The sequence below is a fragment of the Mytilus galloprovincialis genome, chromosome 9, assembly GCF_965363235.1.
Source record: "Mytilus galloprovincialis chromosome 9, xbMytGall1.hap1.1, whole genome shotgun sequence".
NCBI lineage: Eukaryota > Metazoa > Mollusca > Bivalvia > Mytilida > Mytilidae > Mytilus > Mytilus galloprovincialis.
The window spans coordinates 38947062-38973706 of record NC_134846.1 but is presented as its reverse complement, the minus strand read 5'-3'; the positions used below and the strand labels follow the sequence as shown (position 1 = coordinate 38973706).

Genomic DNA, 26645 nt, shown 5'->3' with positions numbered 1-26645 from the left:
TCAAAACTTTTTCAATGAATTCCTTCTCTTTTGTTTGTTTTATGATTATTGATCAAATCAAGGAGGTTATATGATCTCCTAAATCAAAAAGAAATCTACGAATATCGTATCTGAATTTTTTTTGTAATCAGCGATCCACGAATTTACGTATACCACGAAACGTCTTTTTTTCTCTATCCACGAAAATTGATACCCACGAAAATGAATGAATCCACAGTAGATGCCTTATGTTACAAAGTTTTCTCCTTTCACATGTCCATTGTCCTTGACCTCATTTTCATGGTTCAGTGACTACTTGAAAAAAAAGGTCAGATTTTTTAAAATTTCTATTTCTCTCTTATGAGTAATAGGATAACTATATTTAGTATGTGCATACCTTGCAAGGTCATCATGCCCATCAGACAGTTGTCACTTGAAAAGGACCTCATTTCATGGATCAGTGAACAAGGTTAAGTTGTGGTGGTCCAGTCCATTTAAGGATTGTAAGGTGTACAAGTCCTCTGATGTTGACCTCATTTTTCATGGTTCATTGGTTATAGTGAAGTTTTTGTATTTTAGTCTGTTTTCTTATTCTGTTAGCAATAGGTGTACTAATTTGGTGAATGGAAGGATAAGGTGTATATGTCAAACTGGCAGGTGTCATCTGACCTTTACCTCATTTATGAGTTTTTGGTCTTTTTTATTAGCTCACCTGGCCCTAAATCTTCTCACAATTTTGTCATGAATCCATCTGTGTCCTTTGTTTAATATTCACATAGACTAAAGTATGTTTATGATGTACATGTCAGTCATGAAGGTTTTATTTGACTTGACCTCATTTTCAGGGTTCATGGTTCAGTGGTTAGGTTTTGTGTTTTGGTCTGTTTTTCTGAAAATATAAGCAATAGGTCAATCATACTTGCTGTATGGAAGAATTGTTAGCTGTACATGCCTGCCTGGCATGTTTTAATGGACCTTGACTTCATTTTCATGGTTCATTGGTCAATGTTTAGTTTTTTTTGGTCAATATGAAGTTTATGTGGCAGTTGTAATAAAAAAAAATATTTAGTAGTATCATGATTATTAAAGAAGGTGAGACATTTCAGCATGTGCACTCTTGTCTTGTTTAAGTCTGTTTCTTAAAAACTATAAGCAATAGGTAAACAAATATTTAGTGTACTGTGGATTTATTATTTTTCGTTGGACACAATTTTTCATGGCTTTCATCTGTACAAGGAAACCACGAATTTAAATGCTAAATGAACTATCAATTTGCTGTATGATTATATGCAGACTTTTGGGAAACCATGAAATCAAAATCTACCAAGTTTTCCTCAATCCAAGAAAATTGGTACCAATAAAAATAAATGAATCCACAGTATGTAATGATTGCAAGGTGTACATGTATTTCTCATTTAGTTTATATGACCTTGACCTCATCTTCTTGGATCATGTTAAGTGTAGAGTGATAGTTATAGTAAAGCTGTATATAAAGGACTCAACATAAAAGCAATGATAAGTAAAGAAGGCAAGACATTTCAGCATTTGTACTCTTGTTCATTTTCTGATTTATGGAGCATTGTTAAAATGCTCAAATTTGAAAGATTTTGAAACTATTCAGTTGGATTTCTCTGTTTGAGGGTCATAATTGTAAAATCATGGTCCAGGTGGACAAATTTTCATTAGCAAGAAGGTTGTTAAGCCAATGTTATATAGAATATGGAACCCCTGATTAACTATCCCAAGGTCAAAACATTAATTGGAAAATTAACCCCAGGATCAATATACCACAAAGAAATTGTCATAGAACAGTTAAATTCGTCAGTAGTCCTTCAAAGCTCAGAACAGTACAAATTCTGTCAGTAACTTCTTTATACAACCAGATGATGAGTGACTCAAGAAGGTCAAGTAAGCATGTCTGGTCAATTGTAATGTCAATTTTACTATCTGGTTGAACCATAGGTGAAGGTAATTAACAACATCTTTAAAAGTCAAGTCAGGGAAATACAAAAGAATTGTATCTTAATTTAAATACCGGTAGACTAGTATAGAAATATAATTGCTTGTTCTTATTATACCCCGCTTTGAAAAAGGGGTGTTGTACTGTTTTACCTCTGTCTGTCCATCTATCTGTCCGTCTGCCATGAATATTTTTTGTCACATTTTTCTCAGGAACTACATTACAAGGATTTCTGAAATTTATTGCAGGGTTTATATCAGTCTGCTATACTGTGTGATGCCTTTTCATATTTATCATTCAACAACTTCCTATTTAACGAACACTTGTATGATTTTACACATGATAACCAAGTTGAAAATTTTCATCACATTTTTCTCAGGAACTACACTTTACAATACAAGGATTTCTGAAATTTGGTTTCAGGGTTTATATAAGTCAGCTATACTGTGTGATGAGTTTTTAGATTCATCACTCAACAACTTCCTGTTTACCGAACACTTGCATATTTTATCACTATTAAAATTATCCACTTGTGTCGGGGGTATCATCAGTAGCTCACAGTTTCATTTGTTTATATTTTATTATTTATTTTTCAGTTCCATGTCCTCCAGGAACATATTCTGGAAGTGGTGATGATTGTAATGTTTGTCCAGATGGAAAGTTTCAGAATAATTTTGGTCAGGATGAATGTTTGGACTGCCCTTCATCCTATCCTGTTCCATCTGAGGACAAAACTACATGTTTAGGTGGGTAATTATATATTTTTTCTAAATGATTGAATTTGGATATTGATACTAATAATATTAAATGGTATTAAAACTAAGATCAAGGTTTTTAATATGTTTGTTTATGTATGTTTTACATGAAAAGTCTGATTAAAATATAAAGAAAACATTTTTTTTATCGGAGTAAATTAGTATTAATTGCATATACATTTCAGATAAAGCACACAAAATTAATTTGTAGTTCTTCAGACTCTTTCATTTGAAAAAGGGAATAAGCCAAAGTACTACCTTCAACTGGGAGCAATGACTAACACTGAACAGCAAGCCATAAAGGCTCAAAAATTACTTTAAAAGTAACAAAAAACATAATGTTAAATTCCTACCTAGCAATCATGACAATGATCGAAAACATTTTGTTAACATATGCCCCAAGTCAGCTTGTGTTCAAAGGTTTGAAACTGAATCATGTATCTAAAAAAGATTTCAAGATAAAAACATTTGTTAAAACTGTACTAGCAATAATCCTATGTTTGGTTCCAGTAGTCTCAAGATGATTGAGAAAAACTACTTGTTTAAAGGATGCGTGACAGCCGAATTTATTTGCAAAAAAATGAATGAAAATCAAATATGTAACATAGTGGCAATCATACCACATCTTCTTACTTTTATATTGAATTGTAATTGATTAACAAGTTTAGCACAAGATTTAGTAGCTGATTTTACTGGCAGTAACGTATAAATTGCCTAGTCAACTATCAAAGTATCAAGTTATCATTTTCCTGATTGCTGTGAAGAAATTCCTTGTCAATGACCCATAAAATTTAATCTTGAATTGCCCTTATGTCTTTAGAATTAAAAGGGGAAAAGAAATAAAAGTTTAGATTAAAAAAAAGTTTCTTATATTATTTTGTGTTGAAAATAAATGAAGGATTGATATCATGAAAATAAAACTATACAATTGTAATGTTGATAATTGGTAATAATACAGTTCTTTATTTTCAGCTGTATGTCCAGCTGGATTTATTTCTGTTGATGGTTTACCTACCTGCATGCCATGTCCTGAAGATCATTACTGGGTAAACAAAACTTACTGTGAACCTTGTCCAAACAATGGAATCACCTTAGGAAAAGATGCCATCCAAGACATTAATGGTTGTAAAGGTGAGTCTTTGTTTACATGGAAATACTTTCCTTCATGGTTTGGTGTATTTCAAGGTAAAAAATTACAGGGATTTTATAGATACCGTGGATTCATTATTTTTTGTTGGAAACCGATTTTCTTGGATTTTGTGGGTATAGGTAAACCATGAAAATTCATATCCAACAAATGACAAATTTCCAATAGGCTTGTATCAGACTGAAAATCCACGAAATTAAATATCCACAAAAATGAAATTTTTCCCTAATGCACAAAAGTTGGTACTCACGGAAATAAATGGATACACAGTAGAGAACAAAACTTGATTCAAATTTAAAAGTAAAAAGGTGAGCACCACAGATAGTTCAGAGTAAAACATTTTGAACATATATGAGAATCGTCATATATAATCTTTAGTTTAATTTTAATATTAAAATTATATCATTGAATTGTCAGGAAAAATATTTGCATACCTGCCAACTGTCAGTATTTGCGGGGGATATTTCCCCCATGGAGGCTCCCAAATTGAAATTTTGAAAGAGAAATTTTATCCAAAATTTAAGCAAAACAATTAATTATACCCCCGCTTTAAAAAAGGGGGGGTATACTGTTTTACCTCTGTCTGTCCGTCAGTCCGTCAGTCCGTCCGTCCCATGAAACTTTCGTCACATTTTTCTCAGGAACTACACATCCACCCTTTCTGTAATTTGGTATCAACATTTATATATGTCAGCCATACTGTGTGATGCGTTTTCAGGTTCATCACTTGACAACTTCCTGTTTACCGAACACTTGTATGATTTAATTTTACACATGATAGCCAAGTTGAAAATTTTCGTCACATTTTTCTTAGGAACTATAATACAAGGATTTCTGAAATTTGGTTTCAGGATTTATATAAGTCAGCTATACCGTGTGATACCTTTTCAGATTCATCACTCGACAACTTCCTGTTTACCGAACACTTGTATGATTTTACACATGATAACCAAGTTGAAAATTTTCGTCACATTTTTCTCAGGAACTACAATACAAGGATTTCTGAAATTTGGTTTCAGGATTTATATAAGTCAGCTATACTGTGTGATGCGTTTACAGATTCATCACTTGACAACTTCCTGTTTACCGAACACTTGTATGATTTTACACATTATAACCAAGTTGAAAATTTTCGTCACATTTTTCTCAGGAACTACAATACAAGGATTTCTGAAATTTGGTTTCAGGATTTATATAAGTCAGCTATACTGTGTGATGTGTTTTCAGATTCATCACTCGACAACTTCCTGTTTACTGAACACTTGTATGATTTTACACATGATAACCAAGTTGAAAATTTTCGTCACATTTTTCTCAGGAACTACAATACAAGGATTTCTGAAATTTGGTTTCAGGATTTATATAAGTCAGCTATACCAAGTGATGCGTTTTCAGATTCATCACTAGACAACTTCCTGTTTACCGAACACTTGTATGATTTTACACATGATAACCAAGTTGAAAATTTTCGTCACATTTTTCTCAGGAACTACAATACAAGGATTTCTGAAATTTGGTTTCAGGATTTATATAAGTCAGCTATACCGTGTGATGCGTTTTCAGATTCATCACTAGACAACTTCCTGTTTACCGAACACTTGCATATTTTTACACTATTAATATTATCCACTTGCGGTGGGGGTATCATCAGTGAGCAGTAGCTCGCAGTTTCACTTGTTTTACAATGACATTAGGCTTATAAAAGTATGAGGTAGCCAAAAAACAACATTAAAATGTATTTGCAGGCCACCATTGAACTTTTTTTAAGACTATGACAGCCATCTTGCAAGCAAAACCCCCATGGGCATTTTGAAAAGTTGGCAGGTATGTATTTGCCAAAGTTCATGTTTTCCAAATTCCCTTTAACAAGCTCAATTTTTTTTTCAAGTCATAAGGACATTTATGCATTATGAAATATGTTATTTCAGTAACACAGGTATTATGCTTTCTTGTAGAACCATGTGATGAAGGAGAATATTCTGTGACAGGATATGCACCTTGTAAAAAATGTCCAATGAACTTTTACCAGGACCAGAGTGCACAGGATATGTGTACACCATGTGGAAGTAGTTCTATCACTGAAAGAAGTGGCTCCAATCATAGCTCACTCTGTATTCAATTAGGTAAAAGAAGCTTCTTGTCCTATAAATAAGTGCCCTGCTTGTCAAAATGATGATAATCAATAAATGATTAAAACTGAAATTCCTTTATACATAACTGGCTATTTACAAATCATAACCATTGTCAAACAGTATCCTAGACCAAGATCACTGAAAAGGTCTATTTGCGACATAAGTCAAATGCCTAGGTCACACATTCATTAAATATCCCAGATCATATCGAAAATACAGTTTATGGATCGTATACAGATGCACAACTGTATAACTACAGATTTTAACTACCATTGGTAATCTAGGAAAGGGCTCATTTTGCAACATGAGTGATACAGGTTCTTTTGGTAAGGCATAGTTTTATACAGAAAAGACACAGTTTAGTATGCAACAATGTGGCTTGTGTGCTGGGGATAAACAGTAGTTTGCTACATCACTATAAGTAACAGTTAGTAAGAATGAGAAGTCTGATATGAAATATTACAGACTGCCACATTTTCTAAAATCTGTTAATCATCTTGATTAAGCTTATGATTTATCATTTCTTTATGGCAACATATGTATGGTGTTCACTATTGGTTTTCACAAACTCAGTGTTTGCAGGCTTCTGATACAGTAGATAGTAACTGAGTTCTCTTTTACATTGATTTGGTGCTACTTCATTATACAGTAATGCAAGTAAAGGATAGGATCTTTAATATTTTAGGCTTAAAATTCATGTTTTGTGTTCTGAAAGATGGTGAATTGTCTATAGCAACATTGAATCAGATGCACTATACAGAGAATATGATTGATATAGGCAAAATAGGTCATTCGGACATATCTTGTTCATTAGTTAAAAAAATAAAATCTGCCTTTTCTTTCTTTAGGTGTTGCTCAATGTACTGGGAACAGTTGTAGTCAGGAAGAAAGGGGTAAGTTGGTTCTTCAGTTATAGTGCTATATATGTTTTTTGAATTGTGCCATGTAGTATCTTATTTGACAATAATTTTCAGTGTCTTGAATAAAAACAAATAATTTTGTGACACTAACAAACTATTTAGCTAAAGAAATTGATAAACCAGAGTATTTGATGACTGCCAAAGATTATACATTTTTGTAGGTAAAATATGTAAGATTGATACAAATAACTTGTCTGTAAAGAAAACAGATATTTATAGATTATCCGTGATCATCACAACCGAGATTGATTTTCTCACTTGAGCCGGGACGGCGAAACCGAGAAAGGCAATCGAGTTGAGATGTACAATGATAATCTTTTTTATTGCTATTTTACATATGATGACATCTATGTAATTCATTGCAACCAATGTATTATGTATGATATTAAGAAAGCCTTTTATTGGCTCACCTTTCCTAAAAGGAAATGTGAGCTTTTGCCATCACTTTGGCGTCCGTCATTGTCGTCCGTCCGTGGTCGTTGTAAACTATTTCAAAGATCTTCTCCTCTGAAACTACTGAACCAATTACAACCAAACTTTAGCTGAATGATCCTTAGGGTATTTAGAATAAAGATTGTGTTTTATTTTCCATTTTGTGAAAAAAATGGCCGCCATGGCTAAAAATAGAACATGGGGGTAAAATGCAGTTTTTGGCTTATATCTCAAAAACTAAAGCATTAAGAGCAAATCTGACATGGGGAAAATGTTCTATCAGCCCTGAAATTTTCAGATGAATCAAACAACCCATTGTTGGGTTGCTGCCACTTAATTGGTAATTTTAAGGAAATTTGCAGTTTTTGGTCATTATCTTGAATTTTATTATAGATAAAGATAAACTGTAAACAGCAAAAATGATCAGCAAAGTAAGATCTACAAATAAGTCAATTTGACCAAAATTTTCAATTGACCCCTTAAGAAGTTATTGCCCTTTAAAGACTTTTTTTACGATTTGTTCATCATGTTGACTTACTTTAAAAAATCTTCTCCTTTGAAACTGCTGTATCAATTTCAGCCAAACTTAGGCTAAATGAGTTTCTGACATGGGGTAAAAATTTTCATTAGGTCAAGATCTATCAGCCCTGAAATTTTCAGATGAATCAAACAACCCATTGTTGGGTTGCTGCCACTTAATTGGTAATTTTAAGGAAATTTGCAGTTTTTGGTCATTATCTTGAATTTTATTATAGATAAAGATAAACTGTAAACAGCAAAAATTATCAGCAAAGTAAGATCTACAAATAAGTCAATTTGACCAAAATTGTCAATTGACCCCTTAAGAAGTTATTGCCCTTTAAAGACTTTTTTCACAATTTGTTCATCATGTTGACTTACTTTAAAAAATCTCCTTTGAAACTGCTGTATCAATTTCAGCCAAACTTAGGCTAAAGAGTTTCAGAGTATCTAGTATAAATTTTATATTTTATTTCCTTGTATGTCAAGAAACATAGCTCCTATGGTTAAATAGAACATAGGAGAACATGTTTTTGTTTTTTTTGCTTTTGAAGAAAATAGGACGATTCAAAGAACATTTAAATAAATTGAAAAGCCAAAATAATCATTGATGAGAGATTTAACCAAAAAAATTAAGGTGAGCGATTCAGGCTCTTGAGAGCCTCTTGTTCTTGTTCCAGCTAATACATGTGAAAACAGATGTGGTGAGGCTTATAACAACACATTGCCATGCCAGTGTAACAGTGGTTGTGTTGCTGCTGATAACTGCTGTGATGATTACCAGTGGAAATGTGTATACAGTGAGTTTGAATATTTCTACTTCTTGTATATTTAAAAGGATTTTGATTTTTTTTCAAATATTCTAAAAAAATAAATGACCAGTAGTTGGGCTAATTGTTTTGGTACTAGCTGCATTAAAAGATCTTGGTTTGTCTGGCTATCTTCTTCTACAGTTTGGAGGTTCAGCTGTAATGTAAGATGTTTATACACATAATGGAGGTGTGCAAGGCCAAAGATTTGTGTTTACTTGTAGCCAACAGTGTTCTTGAAAGCAAAACCTTTTAGCTAGACATTCAGTCCTGCAAGTGTAGTTTTAGCATAAGAATAAAACATACATCATCATATATAGTGTTAAATTTATCATGAATAACAATAACTTCATTGTGAAATAAATCTTTCTACTTTTCTCCAACCTGCAACTACGTAAGTAATACTTATCATTGAAAATACAGTTGAAATTCAAGTATTTTTTCAAAAAAAAACTGATTTAAAGAGAAAACTTGGATAGATCGATATGCTGCATAAAATGAGGACAACAATTTTCTGGAAAAATATTGTCTTAATTATCCATGGAAACTTATGGTATACACTATGTACATTAGATCATTCTTTTTTCTACTTCTTTAGTATGTACTGATAATGACTGCAGTGGTCAAGGATCATGCAGTTACAAGAACCATAGAAGATTTTGTACATGTAATCCAGGTAATATATGCTTACAAGTTTTAATTGTTTTACTGAGTAACCATTTCTTATATCATAAGTTTCCTTTTGGAATAATTTGCTGTAATTTAGACAACCTTGACTTATTTAATGTAAAAGTTATGGGTTAGCTGAATATATATCATGTATATGAAATAAGTCACTATTAATTCGTTTATTGAAAAAAAAAAACACCTTCATTTAAAGTTGATATCAATTAGAAATAAATATATACTAGATATAAAAGATGCCTGGGAAAATTACAGATGTTGGGTGCATGTATTTACACATTAAAAGTGGTCTGCAGTTCTGTTGTGCCTATTTTTACCAATAAAAGGGTAGAAGATCACTTTGACTTGTTCAAAGTCAATTTCATTTTTGGAAAAAAGGGTGGAAAGACATAGCGAAAAGATGCACTAACATTCCAATATAATATCCTTAAAGGCCCAACTGTCCTATTTTCTATCCTTTATTCATACTTTCACATGAATTTCTCGGGCACTACTTTGACTAAGCATGCAAGAAAGTGTACAAGACATGGATCGATAACAGTCTCCTGTATTCAAGCAGGGGCATCATTTGTGTCCAAAAGACACACCCTCCATTTATATACTACTAGGTCTAACTTCATGACAACAATTTTGGGCAATTAAATAAAATGCAAAGCTTTAAATGTATTTCATTATGTTATCTGTATTCCCAATTTACAACCATCTGCCATTACTCATCTACACCACAGCATCATTCATTTGGCTACAGAATAGAAATCTTGTTAATATGAAATAAATTTGTATGTGTTTGATTTCTTTTCCATTTTTTTTTTTAACCATTTAGCAAAACAATATCCTAATTTTTATCAATAGTGATTTCTGATATTGGAACAATATTAAATATTTTAAATGATGGTTATTGAAATATTGTACTATGATCAACTATTTGTTTTAAATTACCCCCTGGGAAATCACTTGTTTGATACTTACTATTATACAAATAATATTAATAGTATTCCATATTCCTTGATAACAAAATATTATACACTTGTTTTTCAGGATATAAGGGGGATAACTGTGAAATGGAACTAGATCCCTGTGATTCTAGTCCCTGCTGGAATGATGGTGTTTGCACTAAGATCAATTCTAATAATTTCAATTGTTCCTGCACTGTAGGTGAGTTGACATGTGTAATATCTTTAAGACTTATAAACTCATCTTATTTAATACAAATAAATGAAAGATGGTTGGTATGTTATGTATCAATAAAACAACAACTCAATGACTCAAGTTTTTTTTTTATAGTTTATACAATATATTAGATGAATTGCAGTTCTTACAAATTTTGTGTTTGCTCGCTAAAACTAAAGGAATCTCCATAATGACACAATATTTTTATAGATTTGAAAAAGTACAGTGATTCATGAATATTGGTTATGAACATGTTCATTGTCTTTGAACACATTTTTTTATTATTTGTTCTTTATTTGAACTTAAAACAAATGCTTGAAACAGAGGAATTAACATAGAAAGCAATGGGACCATGAATTAGTGGTGTACTTCCTAAACGGTCCTTTTCAGGGCCATCAATATTTTACATAAAGATTCTTCTTTTGTTGTAAAATTGAGAAATTAGTAAAACAAATTTATTTTCAAAGGTCAGTCTGTGTGTTATGTTAAAATATAGACTAGATTAATGAAATTAGTGCTGTCATAAATTGTTAAAATCTTATTATTTTTATTTTTTTGTTTGATGTCTATTTGTTAATCCCAAATTATCACACCTCAATCATTGGGTCTAATCTATGTCAGAAAAAATCAGTGACAGGTTGACCTTGTTCCTGATTAAATTTGTTCAGGTTGCAATTATGGGATTTTAATGTTTTCATACATAATTTCTTGAACGGTTTTAAAAAGTTGTTCTCATATAATAAATAATCACTTAACGATATTAAGTCGCTTTATTTGGTATGTGCGTATCTTGCAAGGTCCTCATCCCCTTCAGACAGTTTTCACTTGACCTCAACCTCATTTCATGGATTAGTGAACAAGGTTAAGTTTTGGTGGTCAAGTCCATATCTCAGATACTACAAGCAATAGGTCTAGGATATTCTATGTATGGTAGGACTAAGAAGTACATGTCCAACTGGCAGGTGTCATCTGACCTTGACCTCATTTTCATGGTTCAGTGTTTATAGTTTAAGTTTTTATGTTTTTGGTCTGTTTTTCTTATACTGTATGCTATAGGTTTACTATCATGACTATATTTGGTGTATGGAATGATTGTAAGGTGTACATGTCTAGTTGGCAGATTTCATCTGACCTTGACCTCATTTTCATATTTCAGTGGTCAAAGTTAAGTTTTTGAGATTTGGACTTTTTTTTTCTAACACATTATGCAATAGGTAAATTTAATTTGGTGTATGGCAATATTTTATGATGTGCACATCAGTCTTGCAGGTTTTAGTTGACCTTGACCTTATTTTCACAGTTCATTGCTCAGTGTTAAGATTTTGAGTTTGGTCTGTTTTTCCTAAACTTTAAGCAATAGGTCAACTATATTTGTTATATGGAAGAATTGTAAGCTGTTAAAGTCTATCTGGCATGGTTTATCAGACCTTAACCTATTTTCATAGTTCATTGTTAGCTCACCTGGCCCAAAGGGCCAAGTGAGCTTTTCTCATCACTTGGCGTCCGGCGTCGTCCGGTGTTAGCTTTTACAAAAATCTTCTCCTCTGAAACTACTGGGCCAAATCAAACCAAACTTGGCCACAATCATCATTGGGGTATCTAGTTTAAAAAATGTGTGGCGTGACCCGGTCATCCAACCAAGATGGCCTCCACGGCTAAAAATAGAACATAGGGGTAAAATGCAGTTTTTGGCTTATAACTCAAAAACCAAAGCATTTAGAGGAAATCTGACATGGAGTAAAAATGTTTATCAGGTCAAGATCTATCTGCCCTGAAATTTTCAGATGAATCGGTTAACCTGTTGTTGGGTTGCTGCCCCTGAATTGGTAATTTTGAGGAAATTTTGCTGTTTTTAGCTCACCTGGCCCGAAGGGCCAAGTGAGCTTTTCCCATCACTTGGCGTCCGTCGTCCGGCGTCGTCGTCGTCGTCGTCCGGCGTCGTCGTCGTCCGTCGTCGTTAGCTTTTAGAAAAATCTTCTCCTCTGAAACTACCGGGCCAAATTAAACCAAACTTGGCCACAATCATAATTGGAGTATCTAGTTTTAAAAATGTGTGGCGTGACCCGGTCAACAAACCAAGATGGCCGCCACGGCTAAAAATAGAACATAGGGGTAAAATGCAGTTTTTGGCTTATAACTCAAAAACCAAAGCATTTAGAGCAAATCTGACAAGGGGTTTAATTGTTTATCAGGTCAAGATCTATCTGCCCTGAAATTTTCAGACGAATCAGACAACCCTTTGTTGGGTTGCTGCCCCTGAATTGGTAATTTTAAGGAAATTTTGCTGTTTTTGGTTATTATCTTGAATATTATTATAGATAGAGATAAACTGTAAACAGCAATAATGTTCATCAAAGTAAGATTAACAAATAAGTCAACATGACCGAAATGGTCAGTTGACCCCTTTAGGAGTTATTGCCCTTTATAGTCAATTTTTTACCATTTTTCGTAAATCTAAGTTATCTTTTACAAAAATCTTCTCCTCTGAAACTTTTGGGCCAAATTAATCCAAACTTGGCCACAATCATTATTGGGGTATCTAGTTTAAAAAATGTGTGGTGTGAATCGGTCAACCAACCAAGATGGCCACCATGGCTAAAAATAGAACATAGGGTTAAAATGCAGTTTTTGGCTTATAACTCAAAAACCAAAACATTTAGAGCAAATCTGACACGGGTTTAATTGTTTATCAGGTCAAGATCTATCTGCCCTGATATTTTCAGAAGAATCGGACAACCCTTTGTTGGGTTGCTGCCCCTGAATTGGTAATTTTAAGGAAATTTTGCTGTTTTTTGTTATTATCTTGAATATTATTATAGATAGAGATAAACTGTAAACATCAATAATGTTCAGCAAAGTAGGATTGACAAATAAGTCAACATAACCAAAATGGTCAATTGACCCCCTAAGGAGTAATTGTCCTTTATAGTCAATTTTTAACACTTTTCATAAAATTGGTAAATTTTTATTAACATTTTCCACTGAAACTACTGGGCCAAGTTCATTATAGATAGAGATAATTGTAAGCAGCAAGACAGTTTATTACAGTAAGATTTACAAACACATCACCATCACCAAAACACAATTTTGTCATGAATCCATCTGCTTCCTTTGTTTAATATTCACATAAACCAAGGTGAGCGACACAGGCTCTTAAGAGCCTCTAGTTGGTTATTATCTTGAATATTATTTTAGATAGAGATAAACTGTAAACAGTAATAATGTTCAGCAAAGTTAGATTTACAAATAAGTCAACATGACCGAAATGGTCAGTTGACCCCTTTAGGAGTTATTGCCCTTTATAGTCAATTTTAACCAGTTTTCATAAATCTAAGTAATCTTTTACTAAAATCTTCTCCTCTGAAACTACTGAGCCAAATTAATCCAAACTTGGCCACAATCATCTTTGGGGTATCTAGTTTAAAAAATGTGTGGCGTGACCCGATCAACCAACCAACATGGACGCCACGGCTAAAAATAGAACATAGGGGTAAAATGCAGTTTTTGACTTATAACTCAAAAACCAAATCATTTTGAGGAAATTTGACATGGGATAAAAATGTTAATCAGGTCAATATCTATCTGCCCTGAAATTTTCAGATGAATTGGACAATCGGTTGTTGGATTGCTGCCCTCCAATTGGTAATTTTTAAAGAAATTTTGCCGTTTTTGGTTATTATCTTGAATACTATTATAGATAGAGATAAACTGTAAACAGCAATAATGTTCAGCAAAGTAAGATCTACAAATAAGTCATTATGACCTAAATGGTCAATTGACCCCTTAAGGAGTTATTGCCCTTTATAGTCAATTATTAACAATTTTCATTAATTCGGTAAATTTATGTAAATTTTTACCAAATGTTTTTCTCTGTTACTAATGGGCAAGGTTCATTATAGATATAATTGTAAGAAGCAAGAACGTTCAGTAAAGTAAGAACTTCAAACACATTACCATCACCAAAATACAATTTTGTCATGAATCCATTTGTGTCCTTTGTTTAATATGCACATAGACCAAGGTGAGCGACACAGGCTCTTTAGAGCCTCTAGTTTAATGTTTAGTTTTCTTGGTTAAGTTTGTTTCTTAGAAACTATAATCAAAATGTAAGCTATATTTAGTGTATTGAATGACTGTAAGGTGTACATGTATTTCTTCTTCGGTTTATATGATCTTGACCTCATTTTCTTGGATCATTTTTATCTGACAGTTGTAGTAAAGGTTTATACATAATATCAATGAATAGTAAAGAAGACGAGACATTTCAGCCACTCTTGTTCAATTTTCATACACTTTTCCTCCTCTCTCTATAATGAACACATACAACAACAGTAGGTTATGACAACAAGGAACACAGAGGCTAAATTTAAAGACAAATGCTTTATTGTGTCATCATATCAATTAAGACATGGGGAGTTTCTGGATTGCAAAACAGATGGACCAATTTACATGATTTATAAACGTAACTACAGAGATATAAAATGTATTTTATTTGAATTAAACATGACAAATCAAGAACGACAAGATACATATTACAAATATATCATGTAAAACATAAAAACAATCAAGGTTTGGGCAAAAATTACCTAGAAATTTCTTTGTCGAAATTTGGACCTGAAAAAAAAGACTGAAAAAAATGTGTGAAGGCATGTTTAGCACACACCCCTCTTACAAGAAACATGACCCAGGGTATAAAAAAAACTACTTATAGATACCAGGACTAAATTTCGTATACACACCAGCATGACCAGACGCGCGTTTTGTCTACAAAAGACTTGCCAGTGACGCTCGAATCCAAAAAAGTAAAAAAAGCCAAATTAAGTACAAAGTTAAAGAGCATTGAGATCCAAAATTCATAAAAGTGTTGCCAAATACAGCTAAGGTTTTCAAAAATGGCTCAAAGGGAGACAATTATTTTAATGACTCTCATGCAGACCAATGAAAAACTAATCACCCAAATGACAATGAATAGGATGTACATCATATAATACTTTTAAAGATATCACTCAAGTTCCTTCATTTTGGCTTTAAAACTTTTTCATAGACTACATCAAAATAATAAGTACATCTTGCTTTATTTTTGTATTTTTTCTGATAATTGCAATGTTGTAATGTACAGGGCTTTATTTTTAATTAATTTCAATCTTAAATTTAAAAGACTATAATGGCAGAAATTTTGTAATATAAGTTAAACAACACATAGCTTGAGGTTGATGGAGAAGATTGTTACCCCTCAAACAAACATTTTCTCCATCAACCTCAAGCTATGTGTTATTTATAATATATTATAGCTGTTTTTCTGTAACTATATGACTTATGACTGTATACTTATGCTTTGTGTCTAATCAAAACTTCAAGTTTGTTCAGAAATTTGTGTTTTATTTTGTTGTTTTTTTAGATACTTCTTGTGAAATGATTCGCCAGCAAAAAAAATCTGGAAAGGATTCTGATTGGGGTGAAGCCCCAAGACAATTGTCCTTGGAAGCCTGTGAGCAGTATTGCCTTGGAAATCAGAATTGCAAAAGTGTTCATCATGAAGGCAATACTTGTTTCATATTTAATCAGACAACAGTGTTAGACAATAAAGATGGAGCAGTTTATTCAAGGAAACAATGTTCTAATACTCCGTGTTAGTATTTTTGGTCTTTGTTGTTATGTAACATCTTAAAATTTTTCAAATGCCATGTAAATGGTAATTATATAAACTTGTATGTTCTTTTTAAGTACTAGTAGTTTTAAGTTAGATCATATTCCACAAAAAGCTCCCCTGGATGCATATATTAACTGTACAGAGAAGGTGAAGATTTTTCTTGAAAGGTCAAAATCTAGAACCAAATGATTTGATAGGCCTGATAAATAAAGGAAATGTTGTTTGAATTCCAATGGGACACTTATCTACTAGAGTTTTATTATGTGTTTGTAAGTAAATATAGGCTGCACATTCTTCAACAATGAGCTAAAGCCATACTGTATAGTTAGCTTGAAAAGGCTCAGACATTACAAGATGAGGAAACAATTCAAGCATGCACTAACCTCCTTGTTTAAGACAAAACAATAAACAAATGAAAAAAATAACAGATTTAAAATTATACTGTTTCTTATATTGTTTCATACCCAATCATGATTTACTTCAAATTTAGAAATTTTAGCAAGGGATTTACAAATGTAAATATTGTGATTAAGTGAAAATCTATTAATAAGAACTTGCATTTTGATATGGGATTAAATTGAAAATGAAAATGAAGAATGTGTCAAAAAGACAACAACTCAACAAAGAGCAGAAAACAGCACAAGGCCACCAATTGGTCTTCAACTCAGCAAGAAAATCCAGAACAGAGGGATATTCTATATAGGTACAGAATAGAAATGCAGGCTTTTCTCTCCACTTGGCGTCTGTTGTCTGTCATTGTTGTTAACCCTTTCTTCCATAATGACACCTTTTGACACCACCCCCCTTACTCCATAATGACACCTGTGTAGTACCTCAGTTGAAACACTTTGACTACAAAGTGTCTGCAGTAGACTTAATAAAATTTGTATCTAATATGAAAAGGAATATCATGGAAATATCCAACTTAAATTTATTTGATGAAATAGTTATTTTTCGCAATGCTTAATACTTTAAAGCATCTGTTCAGCATTTTATTAAAAAAATCCTATGCGAATCAAGTATGCCAAAAATTATTTCAATGGAGGAAAGGGCCTATAAACAGAAACGTAAACTACTAGTACTGTTCAGTGAAGGTGGACTTCATGCTAAAATCAGAAACAATATCCCATAGCATTATCTGTTAGCTAATTTTCATGAAATTGCATTAATTATTTTCACATCTTTGTCCATAGTTTCTGATTTTATAGTAAAAAAAATATATAGAAATGCTGCATCTTTGTACACATCTCTTCATGATCATATTCTGTTTTACTCATAGCAAGACCCTCATTGGTAGTCAATGTTGTTAAACACTCACCAGAAGTAGCTATAGAACATTAGGTGCCACCCTCTTAGTATAGTAAATGCATTTATATTGCTCTTCAGAACCTTTGGTAACACACTATTTTGATGCCCCACCTACGATAGCATTGTTTTCTGGTCTGTGCGTCCTTCTGTCTGGTTGTCCGTTCGTCTGTCTGTTCGTCCTGCTTCAGGTTAAAGTTTTTGGTCAAGGTAGTTTTTGATGAAGTTTAAGTCCAATCAACTTAAAACTTAGTACACATGTTTCCCATGATATGATCTTTCTAATTTTTATGCCAAATTAAAGTTTTGACCCCAATTTCACAGTCCACTGAACTAAGAAAAAAGGTCGTGCAAAGCTCAGGTTAAAATTTTTGGTCAAGGTAGTTTTTGATGAAGTTCAAGTCCAATCAACTTGAAACTTTTTACACATGTTCTCTCTGATATGATCTTTCTAATTTCAAAAATGTCAAATTAAAGTATTATCCTAATTTAATGGTCCACTGAACAAAGAAAAAGATAGTGCGAAGCTCAGGTTAAAGTTTTGGTTAAAGTTTTTGGTCAAGGTAGTTTTTGATGAAGTTCAAGTCCAATCCACTTGAAACTTAGTACACATGTTCCCTATGATATGATCTTTCTAATTTTTATGCCAAATTTAAGAAATTGACCCCAATTTCATGGTCAACTGAACATGTAAAATGATAATGCGAGTGGGGCATCTGTGTACTTTGGACACATTCTTGTTTTGCAGGAGCTATGCCCCTTGAAAAAAAATTATATTGGGGAAAAAAAAGTTATTAGTGATCTTAATATAAAGATAAGGAGACATTAGAATTATTTTATTTTATTTAGCTTGATATACCTAATTGTGCATATGGTTAATCTTATTATTGCATTGAGTACAGACTGCACCAATAGCCACTACTCCAGACTTGTAAATATGGATTAACACAAGAGAAAATTTTCAAAATTTTATATAGTCGTATGGGGATCCTATTGTTGTAAATGCCACTGATATTATAAATTTAACTAATTATTGTTACAGTGTTTGGATGTGATCGTTGTGAAGATGACTTAGTGAATTCCTGTAAACCTGACTCCTGTTCTGAGTATGGAATGTGTCAAGACCTGTTGGGAAAAGATTCTAAATGTTTATGTCCAATAACAGGAAGTTACACAGAACCTATGTAAGTTTTACACTCATAATTTACCTTAAGATATATAGCTTTTTTATCTGACCGCAAAATTTGAAAAATTTTTCGTCGTATATTGCTATCACGTTGGTGTCGTCGTCGTCCTCGTCGTTCGAATACTTTTAGTTTTCGCACTCTAACTTTAGTAAAAGTGAATAGAAATCAATGAAATTTTAACACAAGGTTTATGACCACAAAAGGAAGGTTGGTATTGATTTTAAGAGTTTTGGTCCCAACATTTTAGGAATTAGGGGCCAAAAAGGGTCCAAATAAGCATTTTCTTGGTTTTCGCACTACAACTTTAGTTGAAGGAAATAGAAATCAATGAAATTTAAACACAATGTTTATGACCACAAAAGGAAGGTTGGTATTGATTTTGGGAGTTTAGGTCCCAACAGTTTAGGAATTAGGGGCCAAAAAGGGACCCAAATAAGCATTTTTCTTGGTTTTCGCACCATAACGTTAGTATTAGTAAATAGAAATCTATGAAATTTAAACACAAGGTTTATGACCATAAAAGGAAGGTTGGTATAGATTTTGGGAGTTTTGGTTCCAACAGAATAAAGGGCCCAAAGGGTCCAAAATTAAACTTTGTTTGATTTCATCAAAATTGAATAATTGGGGTTCTTTGATATGCCGAATCTAACTGTGTATGTAGATTCTTAATTGTTGGTCCCGTTTTCAAATTGGTCTACATTAAGGTCCAAAGGGTCCCAACATTAAACTTAGTTTGATTTTGACAAAAAATGAATCGGTTGGGTTCTTTGATATGCTGAATCTAAAAATGTACTTAGATTCTTGATTATTGGCCCAGTTTTCAAGTTGGTCCAAATCGGGGTCCAAAATTAAACTTTGTTTGATTTCATCAAAAATTGAATAAATGGGGTTCTTTGATATGCCAAATCTAACAGTGTATCTAGATTCTTCTTTTTTGGTCCTGTTTTCAAATTGGTCTAAATTAAAGCCCAAAGGGTCCAAAATTAAACTTAGTTTGATTTTAACAAAAATTGAAATCTTGGGGTTCTTTGATATGCTGAATCCAAACATGTACTTAGATTTTTGATTATGGGCCCAGTTTTCAAGTTGGTCCAAATCAGAATCTTAAATTATTATATTAAGTATTGTGCAATAGCAAGTCTTTTCAATTGCACAGTATTGCGCTATGGCAAGAAATATCTAATTGCACAATATTGTGAAATAGCAAATTTTTTTTTAATTAGAGTTATCTTTCTTTGTCCAGAATAGTTAGCAAGAAATATATAATTGCACAATGTTTTGCAATAGCCAGATTTTTTTTTAATTGGAGTTATCTTTCTTTTTCCAGAATCAACTTTAATCTTTGTTATAATCAATATACAATGTATATTCACTTTTTACTACCAACTGATAAATTAAAATAATCTTTACCATTCAGTGATAACAAGCAGTTTTTTTTACATCTTAATATTTTATGATGTATTTAAATGAGTAATTATCGTTGCAAACTCCATTAGAAATTTTAATTGAGATTAGTTTTGGAATAAGGGAAAGGGGGATGTGATTAAAAAAATTGGGTTCAATTTTTCTCATTTGAAATTTCATAAATAAATAGAAAATTTCTTCAAACATTTTTATGAGAGGATTAATATTCAACAGCATAGTGAATTACTCTTAGAGAAAACAAAAATTTTAAGTTCATTAGAACACATTCATTCTGTGTCAGAAACCTATGCTGTGTCAACTAATTAATCACAATCCAAATTTAGAGCTGAATCCAGCTTGAATGTTGTGTCCATACTTGCCCCGTCGTATAAAGCTACGCCCTGCGGAGCATCTGGTTTTATTATTAAATGAGTATAGGTATAAGAGCCATCATATGCATGATATGGTGCCCCTAATTCCATATATGAGTAAAATTCTTAAAACCTTCCAAAATTATGTTTTAATTTAAGGTATAAAAGAATAGGATGATACAATCCTGACAGTTAAGTATAGATATATCATGAATTCTAATATGACGACTTATTATTGTGAATCAGTATAATATCTACCTTTAGAGCAAACACAGTGATATATAAGAACGGTTGTTCCAGGTTACAACCAACTTATTTATACTACCAAATATTCTCAATTTTCGACATCAAAACCCCCAGTTTACGAAGGCCAAGATTCAGATAGAATATATTTATCTACAGCAAAATAAACAAATACGTTCATTTCAATTCATTTTGTATGGTAAAATGTCAAAAAAACAAAAATTTTGCAAGATGATGTCAAGTTGTCTTGGCATGGCAATGAAACAAGGTGACTACACACATATGTTTCCTTTAAAGCAAAACATCAAATGTAAATACCGAGCATTTTAAAGCTTCTTGTACGCCTCAGAACAAATAAAATTACTTTGGAAGTAAATATATAATTGAAAAATATGATTAAAAAAATGATCATTCAATATAATATTACTAATATTTTCAAAATTGGGTAAAACAGAACAGCCAAAACAGTGTCGTACGTATAGGGCTTTCACGGTTTACAAAATTACTGAATTTGTCATATTAGACTCGAAATTATTCATAGCAGCCGTAGATTTGTTTTCATTTAACCATGGGTTGGGCATTTATATTCTTATTTTACCCCTCACTAACACTCATGGTAAAATAATCAAATATTAATGCCCAACCCATGGATAAATGAAAACAAATCTATGGCTGCCATGAATTATTTCTTAATTCAACACTTGTCTTTCAATGTTGAAGAGTGCCCTTTATTAAATATACATCTATACCATTTGCAAGGTGAGCAAGACATGCTCTTTAGATCCCTAGTTTATATTAGCAATGTTTGATTTTAGTTATACCAATATTATCTTGTGATTGTTTGCATTTTAAGTAAAAAATATGATGAAAATTTCAGGTGTGAACGGGTTTCTGATCTATGTAATCCAGACCCCTGTGGAGGTAATGGTGAATGTAAGGACTACAATGTTAGATATCAGTGTATCTGTAAGGCTGGGTGGACAGGAACAAATTGTGAGACAAATATCAGTAAGTTGACAAGTATCAGTTCATGCATTTGTGTTATAAAAGAGAAAATTAAAATTGATACTGTGGATTCATTTATTTTCATGAATATCAATTTTCAAGGATTGCTGAAAACTTGCATATTTGTGGATATTTAATTTCAGTTTGGTTTTGCCATTCTATGTAGACACAGCCTTTTGCAAATATGATATTCTTTGAACATTTGAATTTGTGGTTCACCTGTACCCACGAAACCCACGAAAATTGGTATCCTACGATTAATAATGAATCCACAGTAGTCATATGAAGTTGATATGTTTATGCTTTAGTTCTATGTTAACTTACATGTCATTTGGTCTCTGGTGGAGAGTTGTCTCATGGGCAATCACACCAAATCTTCTTATATTCATGTTTGTAAAAACCTCTCATCACCAACAGTGCCTTGAACTATCACATTTTGTAGATGCCTCATTTTCATTTTAAAGCTTAATTTTTTGTTAGTAATATTTTTAGCTCACCTGGCCCGAAGGGCCAAGTGAGCTTTTCTCATCACTTGGCGTCCGGCGTCCGTCGTCCGTCGTCCGTCGTCCGTCGTCCGTCGTCGTCGTCGTCCGTCGTTAGCTTTTACAAAAATCTTCTCCTCTGAAACTACTTGGCCAATTTTTACCAAACTTAGCCACAATCATTATTAGGGTATCTAGTTTAAAAATTGTGTCCGGTGACCCGGCCAACAAACCAAGATGGCCGCCATGGCTAAAAATAGAACATAGGGGTAAAATGCAGTTTTTGGCTTATAACTCAAAAACCAAAGCATTTAGAGCAAATCTGACATGGGGTAAAATTGTTAATCAGGTCAAGATCTATCTGCCCTGAAATTTTGAGATGAATCAGACAACCCGTTGATAGGTTGCTGCCCCTGAATTGATAATTTTAAGGAAATTTTGCTGTTTTTGGTTATTATCTTGAATATTATCATAGATAGAGATAAACTGTAAACAGCGAAAATGTTCAGTAAAGTAAGATCTACAAATAAGTCAACAGGACCAAAATGGTCTGTTGACCCCTTTAGGAGTTATTGCCCTTAATAGTCAATTTTTAACCATTTTTCGTAAATCTTAGTCATCTTTTACAAAAATCTTCTCCTCTGAAACTACTGGGCCAAATTAAACCAAACTTGACCACAATCATCATTGGGGTATCTTGTTAAAAAATTGTGTCCGGTGACCTGGCCAACCAACCAAGATGGCCGCCATGGCTAAAAATAGAACATAGGGGTAAAATGCAGTTTTTGGCTTATCACTCAAAAACCAAAGTATTTAGAGCAGATCTGACATATGGTAAAATTGTTTATCAGGTCAAGATCTATCTGCCCTGAAATTTTGAGATGAATTGGACAACCTGTTGATAGGTTGCTGCCCCTGAATTGGTAATTTTAAGGACATTTTGCTGTTTTTGGTTATTATCTTGAATATTATTATAGATAGAGATAAACTGTAAACAGCAAAAATGTTCAGCAAAGTAAGATCTACAAATAAGTCAACAAAACCAAAATGGTCTGTTGATTTCTTTAGGAGTTATTGGCCTTTATAGTCAATTTTTAACCATTTTTCGTAAATCTTAGTTATCTTTTACAAAAATCCTCTCCTCTGAAACTACTGTGCCAAATTAAACCAAACTTGGCCACAATCATCATTGGGGTATCTAGTTTAAAAATTGTGTCCCGTGACCTGGCCAACCAACCAAGATGGCCGCCATGACTAAAAATAGAACATAGGAGTAAAATGCAGTTTTTGGCTTATAACTCTGAAACCGCAGCTTTTAGAGCAAATCTGACATGTGGTTAAATTGTTTATCAGGTCAAGATCTATCTGCCCTGAAATTTTCAGATGAATCTGACAACCTGTTGTTGGGTTGCTGCCCCTGAATTGGTAATTTTAAGGAAATTTTGCTGTTTTTGGTTGTTATCTTGAATATTATTATAGATAGAGATAAACTGTAAACATCAATAATGTTAAGCAAAGTAAGATTTACAAATAAGTCAACATGACGGAAATGGTCAATTGACCCCTTAGGAGTTATTGTCCTTTGTAGTCAATTTTTAACAATTTTCATAAAATTTGTAAATTTTAACTAACATTTTCCACTGAAACTACTGGGCCAAGTTCATTATAGATAGAGATAATTGTAAGTAGCAAGAATGTTCAGTAAAGTAAGATGTACAAACACATCACCATCACCAAAACACAATTCTGTCATGAATCCATCTGCTTCCTTTGTTTAATATTCACATAGACCAAGGTGAGCGACACAGGCTCTTTAGAGCCTCTAGTTAACTGATTGCAGAGAAAAATCATCATGATACATGTACTGTGAAGATTTCAATATTTAGAACTAACTTTCATTTTTTCATGACACTTTTCTCAAGGTATTTCTGAACATAATGATTTCATATTTAGTCAGCAGCTTGATACTGACAAGAGAAATATAGATTCTTACACTGCAACAAGTGTATTACGATATTTCTCCACTCGAGACATTTAACTGTCAAGAGTGGAGAAATATTGTAATACACAAGTTATAGTGTCAGAATCTGTTTCTCTAATGCTTTTTATCGTTCCTTTTCAAAGATTTTCCGAAAATTGTGCTCTTTATATGAGACGTCATAAGCCATGGTGGCCTTTTTTCATGACGTCACGGTAGGAAAATTGAGAAGAAAACAAAACATTTTGACGTCATAATCAAATTTCGACTAATTATTTGCCGAGAACAGATTTTTCACTAGTGAGAAGAAATATTTTTCTCACACCGGTCAGGAAATGTGAAAATAGCACAAAAATTAGAGAATTATTTTCCATAAACTTCATTTTTGTCGAGCCTTCGACTTTAGTCGAAAAAGCGAGACATAGCGATCCTACATTCCGTCGGCGTCGTCGGCGGAGGCGTCCACAAATATTCACTCTGTGGTTAAAGTTTTTAAAATTTTAATAACTTTCTTAAACTATCCTGGAATTGTAAGAAACTTGGCCAGAAGCTTGTTTATGATCAGAAGATAGTATCCAGAAGTAAATTTTGTAAAAATAAAATTCCATTTTTCCCGTATTTTACTTATAAATGGACTTAGTTTTTCTTCCAGTTAACATTACATACAGTCTGCAGTTAAAGTATTTAAAACATTTTTAAGATTCTTTAACTAGCCTGGATTTTTACCAGACTTGGACAGAAGCTTCTGACAATCAAAAGATAGTATCGAGAGGAATAATTTTATTGATTTTTTTCATCATTTTTGATGAGTGTGTGATTAACAGCAAAAGTAGGCGAGACACTGGGTTCCGCGGAACCTTTACAAATTTTTATTGTGATTACTCGCATCCCAGCACATTTATTTTTCAGATGAGTGTGAAGAAAATCCTAATGGTTGTCTGTATAATGGAACATGTATGGATCAAGTTAATAAGTATACTTGTTCATGCTACAAAGGATTTTCTGGTGACAGATGTAAAGACACATCTGACTTTTGTTCTTCCAATCCCTGTCAAGAAGGAATTTGTTACGAAAACTATGATACATTTGATTTCATGTGTAAATGTGAAGATCCTTATAGAAATGGTGAGTTTTTAATTTATAATATACATTTATGTCACAATACAAAAAGGATTTGGTTGATTCAGATTTAGAGTTTGTCACATTGATTGAACCAATAATTCTGTAAAGTGCAAAATAGGGCTAGGCTATTGTAAGACCTTTGAAATATTAGGATATTAAATAGAACAGAGTTTGAATCGGATTATTTTTAATGACTAAATTAGTTAAAATATTTCACAAGAACCAATTGAATCAAGTGAAAAAGACATATAAATGATTAAAAAGTGGTCAAAATTTTTCGTCAGATGAAACTGAAATTTGAGGCCGAAATGAGTCCTAACCGGACCTACTCCTTTAACCAAACTTGGCCACAATCATCATTAGGGTATTTAGTTTAAAAAATGTGAGGCGTGACCCTTCCAACCAACCAAGATGGCCACCATGGCTAATTATAGAACATAAGGGTAAAATGTAGATTTTGGCTTATAACTCTGAAACCAAAGCATTTAGAGATAACTCTGAAATCAAAGCATTTAGAGCAAATATTACTGGGGGGGTTAAATTGAACATCTGGTCGAAATCTATCTGCCCTGAAATTTTCAGACAAAACAGACAAACCGTTGTTGAGTTGCTGCCCCAGAATTAGTAATTTTAAGGAAATCAAACAGAAGCTGAAACTGCTTGCAAATGATTCTAGAAACGCTTCATGATTGTTAAAATAAGTTTAAATCACTGAAAAAGCAATTAACATGATTAATAACTTGTGTATTTTTTTAAACCGGATGTTTGAATAGAACGGGTAAAAAAAGAAAAAAACAGTGAGTGTCGAAATCCATACATAATAGATATCACTAAATTATGACTTTGGAAGTAAAACAGTACCATCCTAATAAAAAACAGTCTTTTATCTATCTATCACATTAATGTTTGAAGGTTCTTAAGCTAATTCAAACCATATCAGTCAGTATGAAACATGAAAACAGAAACAAACAATAACTGATTACATTTTGTAGTTTACAAACCTTAAGCTGGTTTACATTTGTCTTTTTTACTATTTTTGTATCGTTTCAATCCAGCAGATACCAGTTTATTTCAACCAATGCATTGACAAAAAAAAAACGAGAAATTTGTAATGAAGCTTTTAGTTTTTAAATTTATCAGTATTGATTTGATATTGAATAGAAATAACTTATGAATATGGATGAGTTAAAATTATTAGTTTGAAAAATGATATGAGTGCTCTCTACAATATCAATAATACAGATGGTCGAACGTAAACAAACCACCTGGCCTGCATAATTGAACTTTTTCTCTTTATTTCTTGCTTATCTGCTTATTGTACTCTATAGTCAGCAACCTGTCTGGAAGGTCCAATTTTGGAGAATAAAACCGTGGACTATACAAGCATTTTA

At 32.6% G+C, this 26645-nt stretch overlaps 1 protein-coding gene across 1 annotated transcript in view; it reads left to right on the top strand.

Moving 5' to 3' along the window:
• LOC143046550 (uncharacterized) overlaps window positions 1–26645 on the top strand; it is a 237860-nt gene that overhangs the window by 89160 nt on the left and 122055 nt on the right. The window contains exons 28-38 of the mRNA XM_076219708.1: window positions 2536–2685; window positions 3667–3825; window positions 5797–5964; window positions 6822–6866; window positions 8525–8644; window positions 9252–9329; window positions 10376–10492; window positions 15906–16136; window positions 18505–18646; window positions 21545–21675; window positions 25042–25257. Of these exons, the coding sequence (XP_076075823.1) occupies window positions 2536–2685; window positions 3667–3825; window positions 5797–5964; window positions 6822–6866; window positions 8525–8644; window positions 9252–9329; window positions 10376–10492; window positions 15906–16136; window positions 18505–18646; window positions 21545–21675; window positions 25042–25257 (1557 nt within the window). The remainder of the gene's footprint in view (window positions 1–2535; window positions 2686–3666; window positions 3826–5796; window positions 5965–6821; window positions 6867–8524; window positions 8645–9251; window positions 9330–10375; window positions 10493–15905; window positions 16137–18504; window positions 18647–21544; window positions 21676–25041; window positions 25258–26645) is intronic.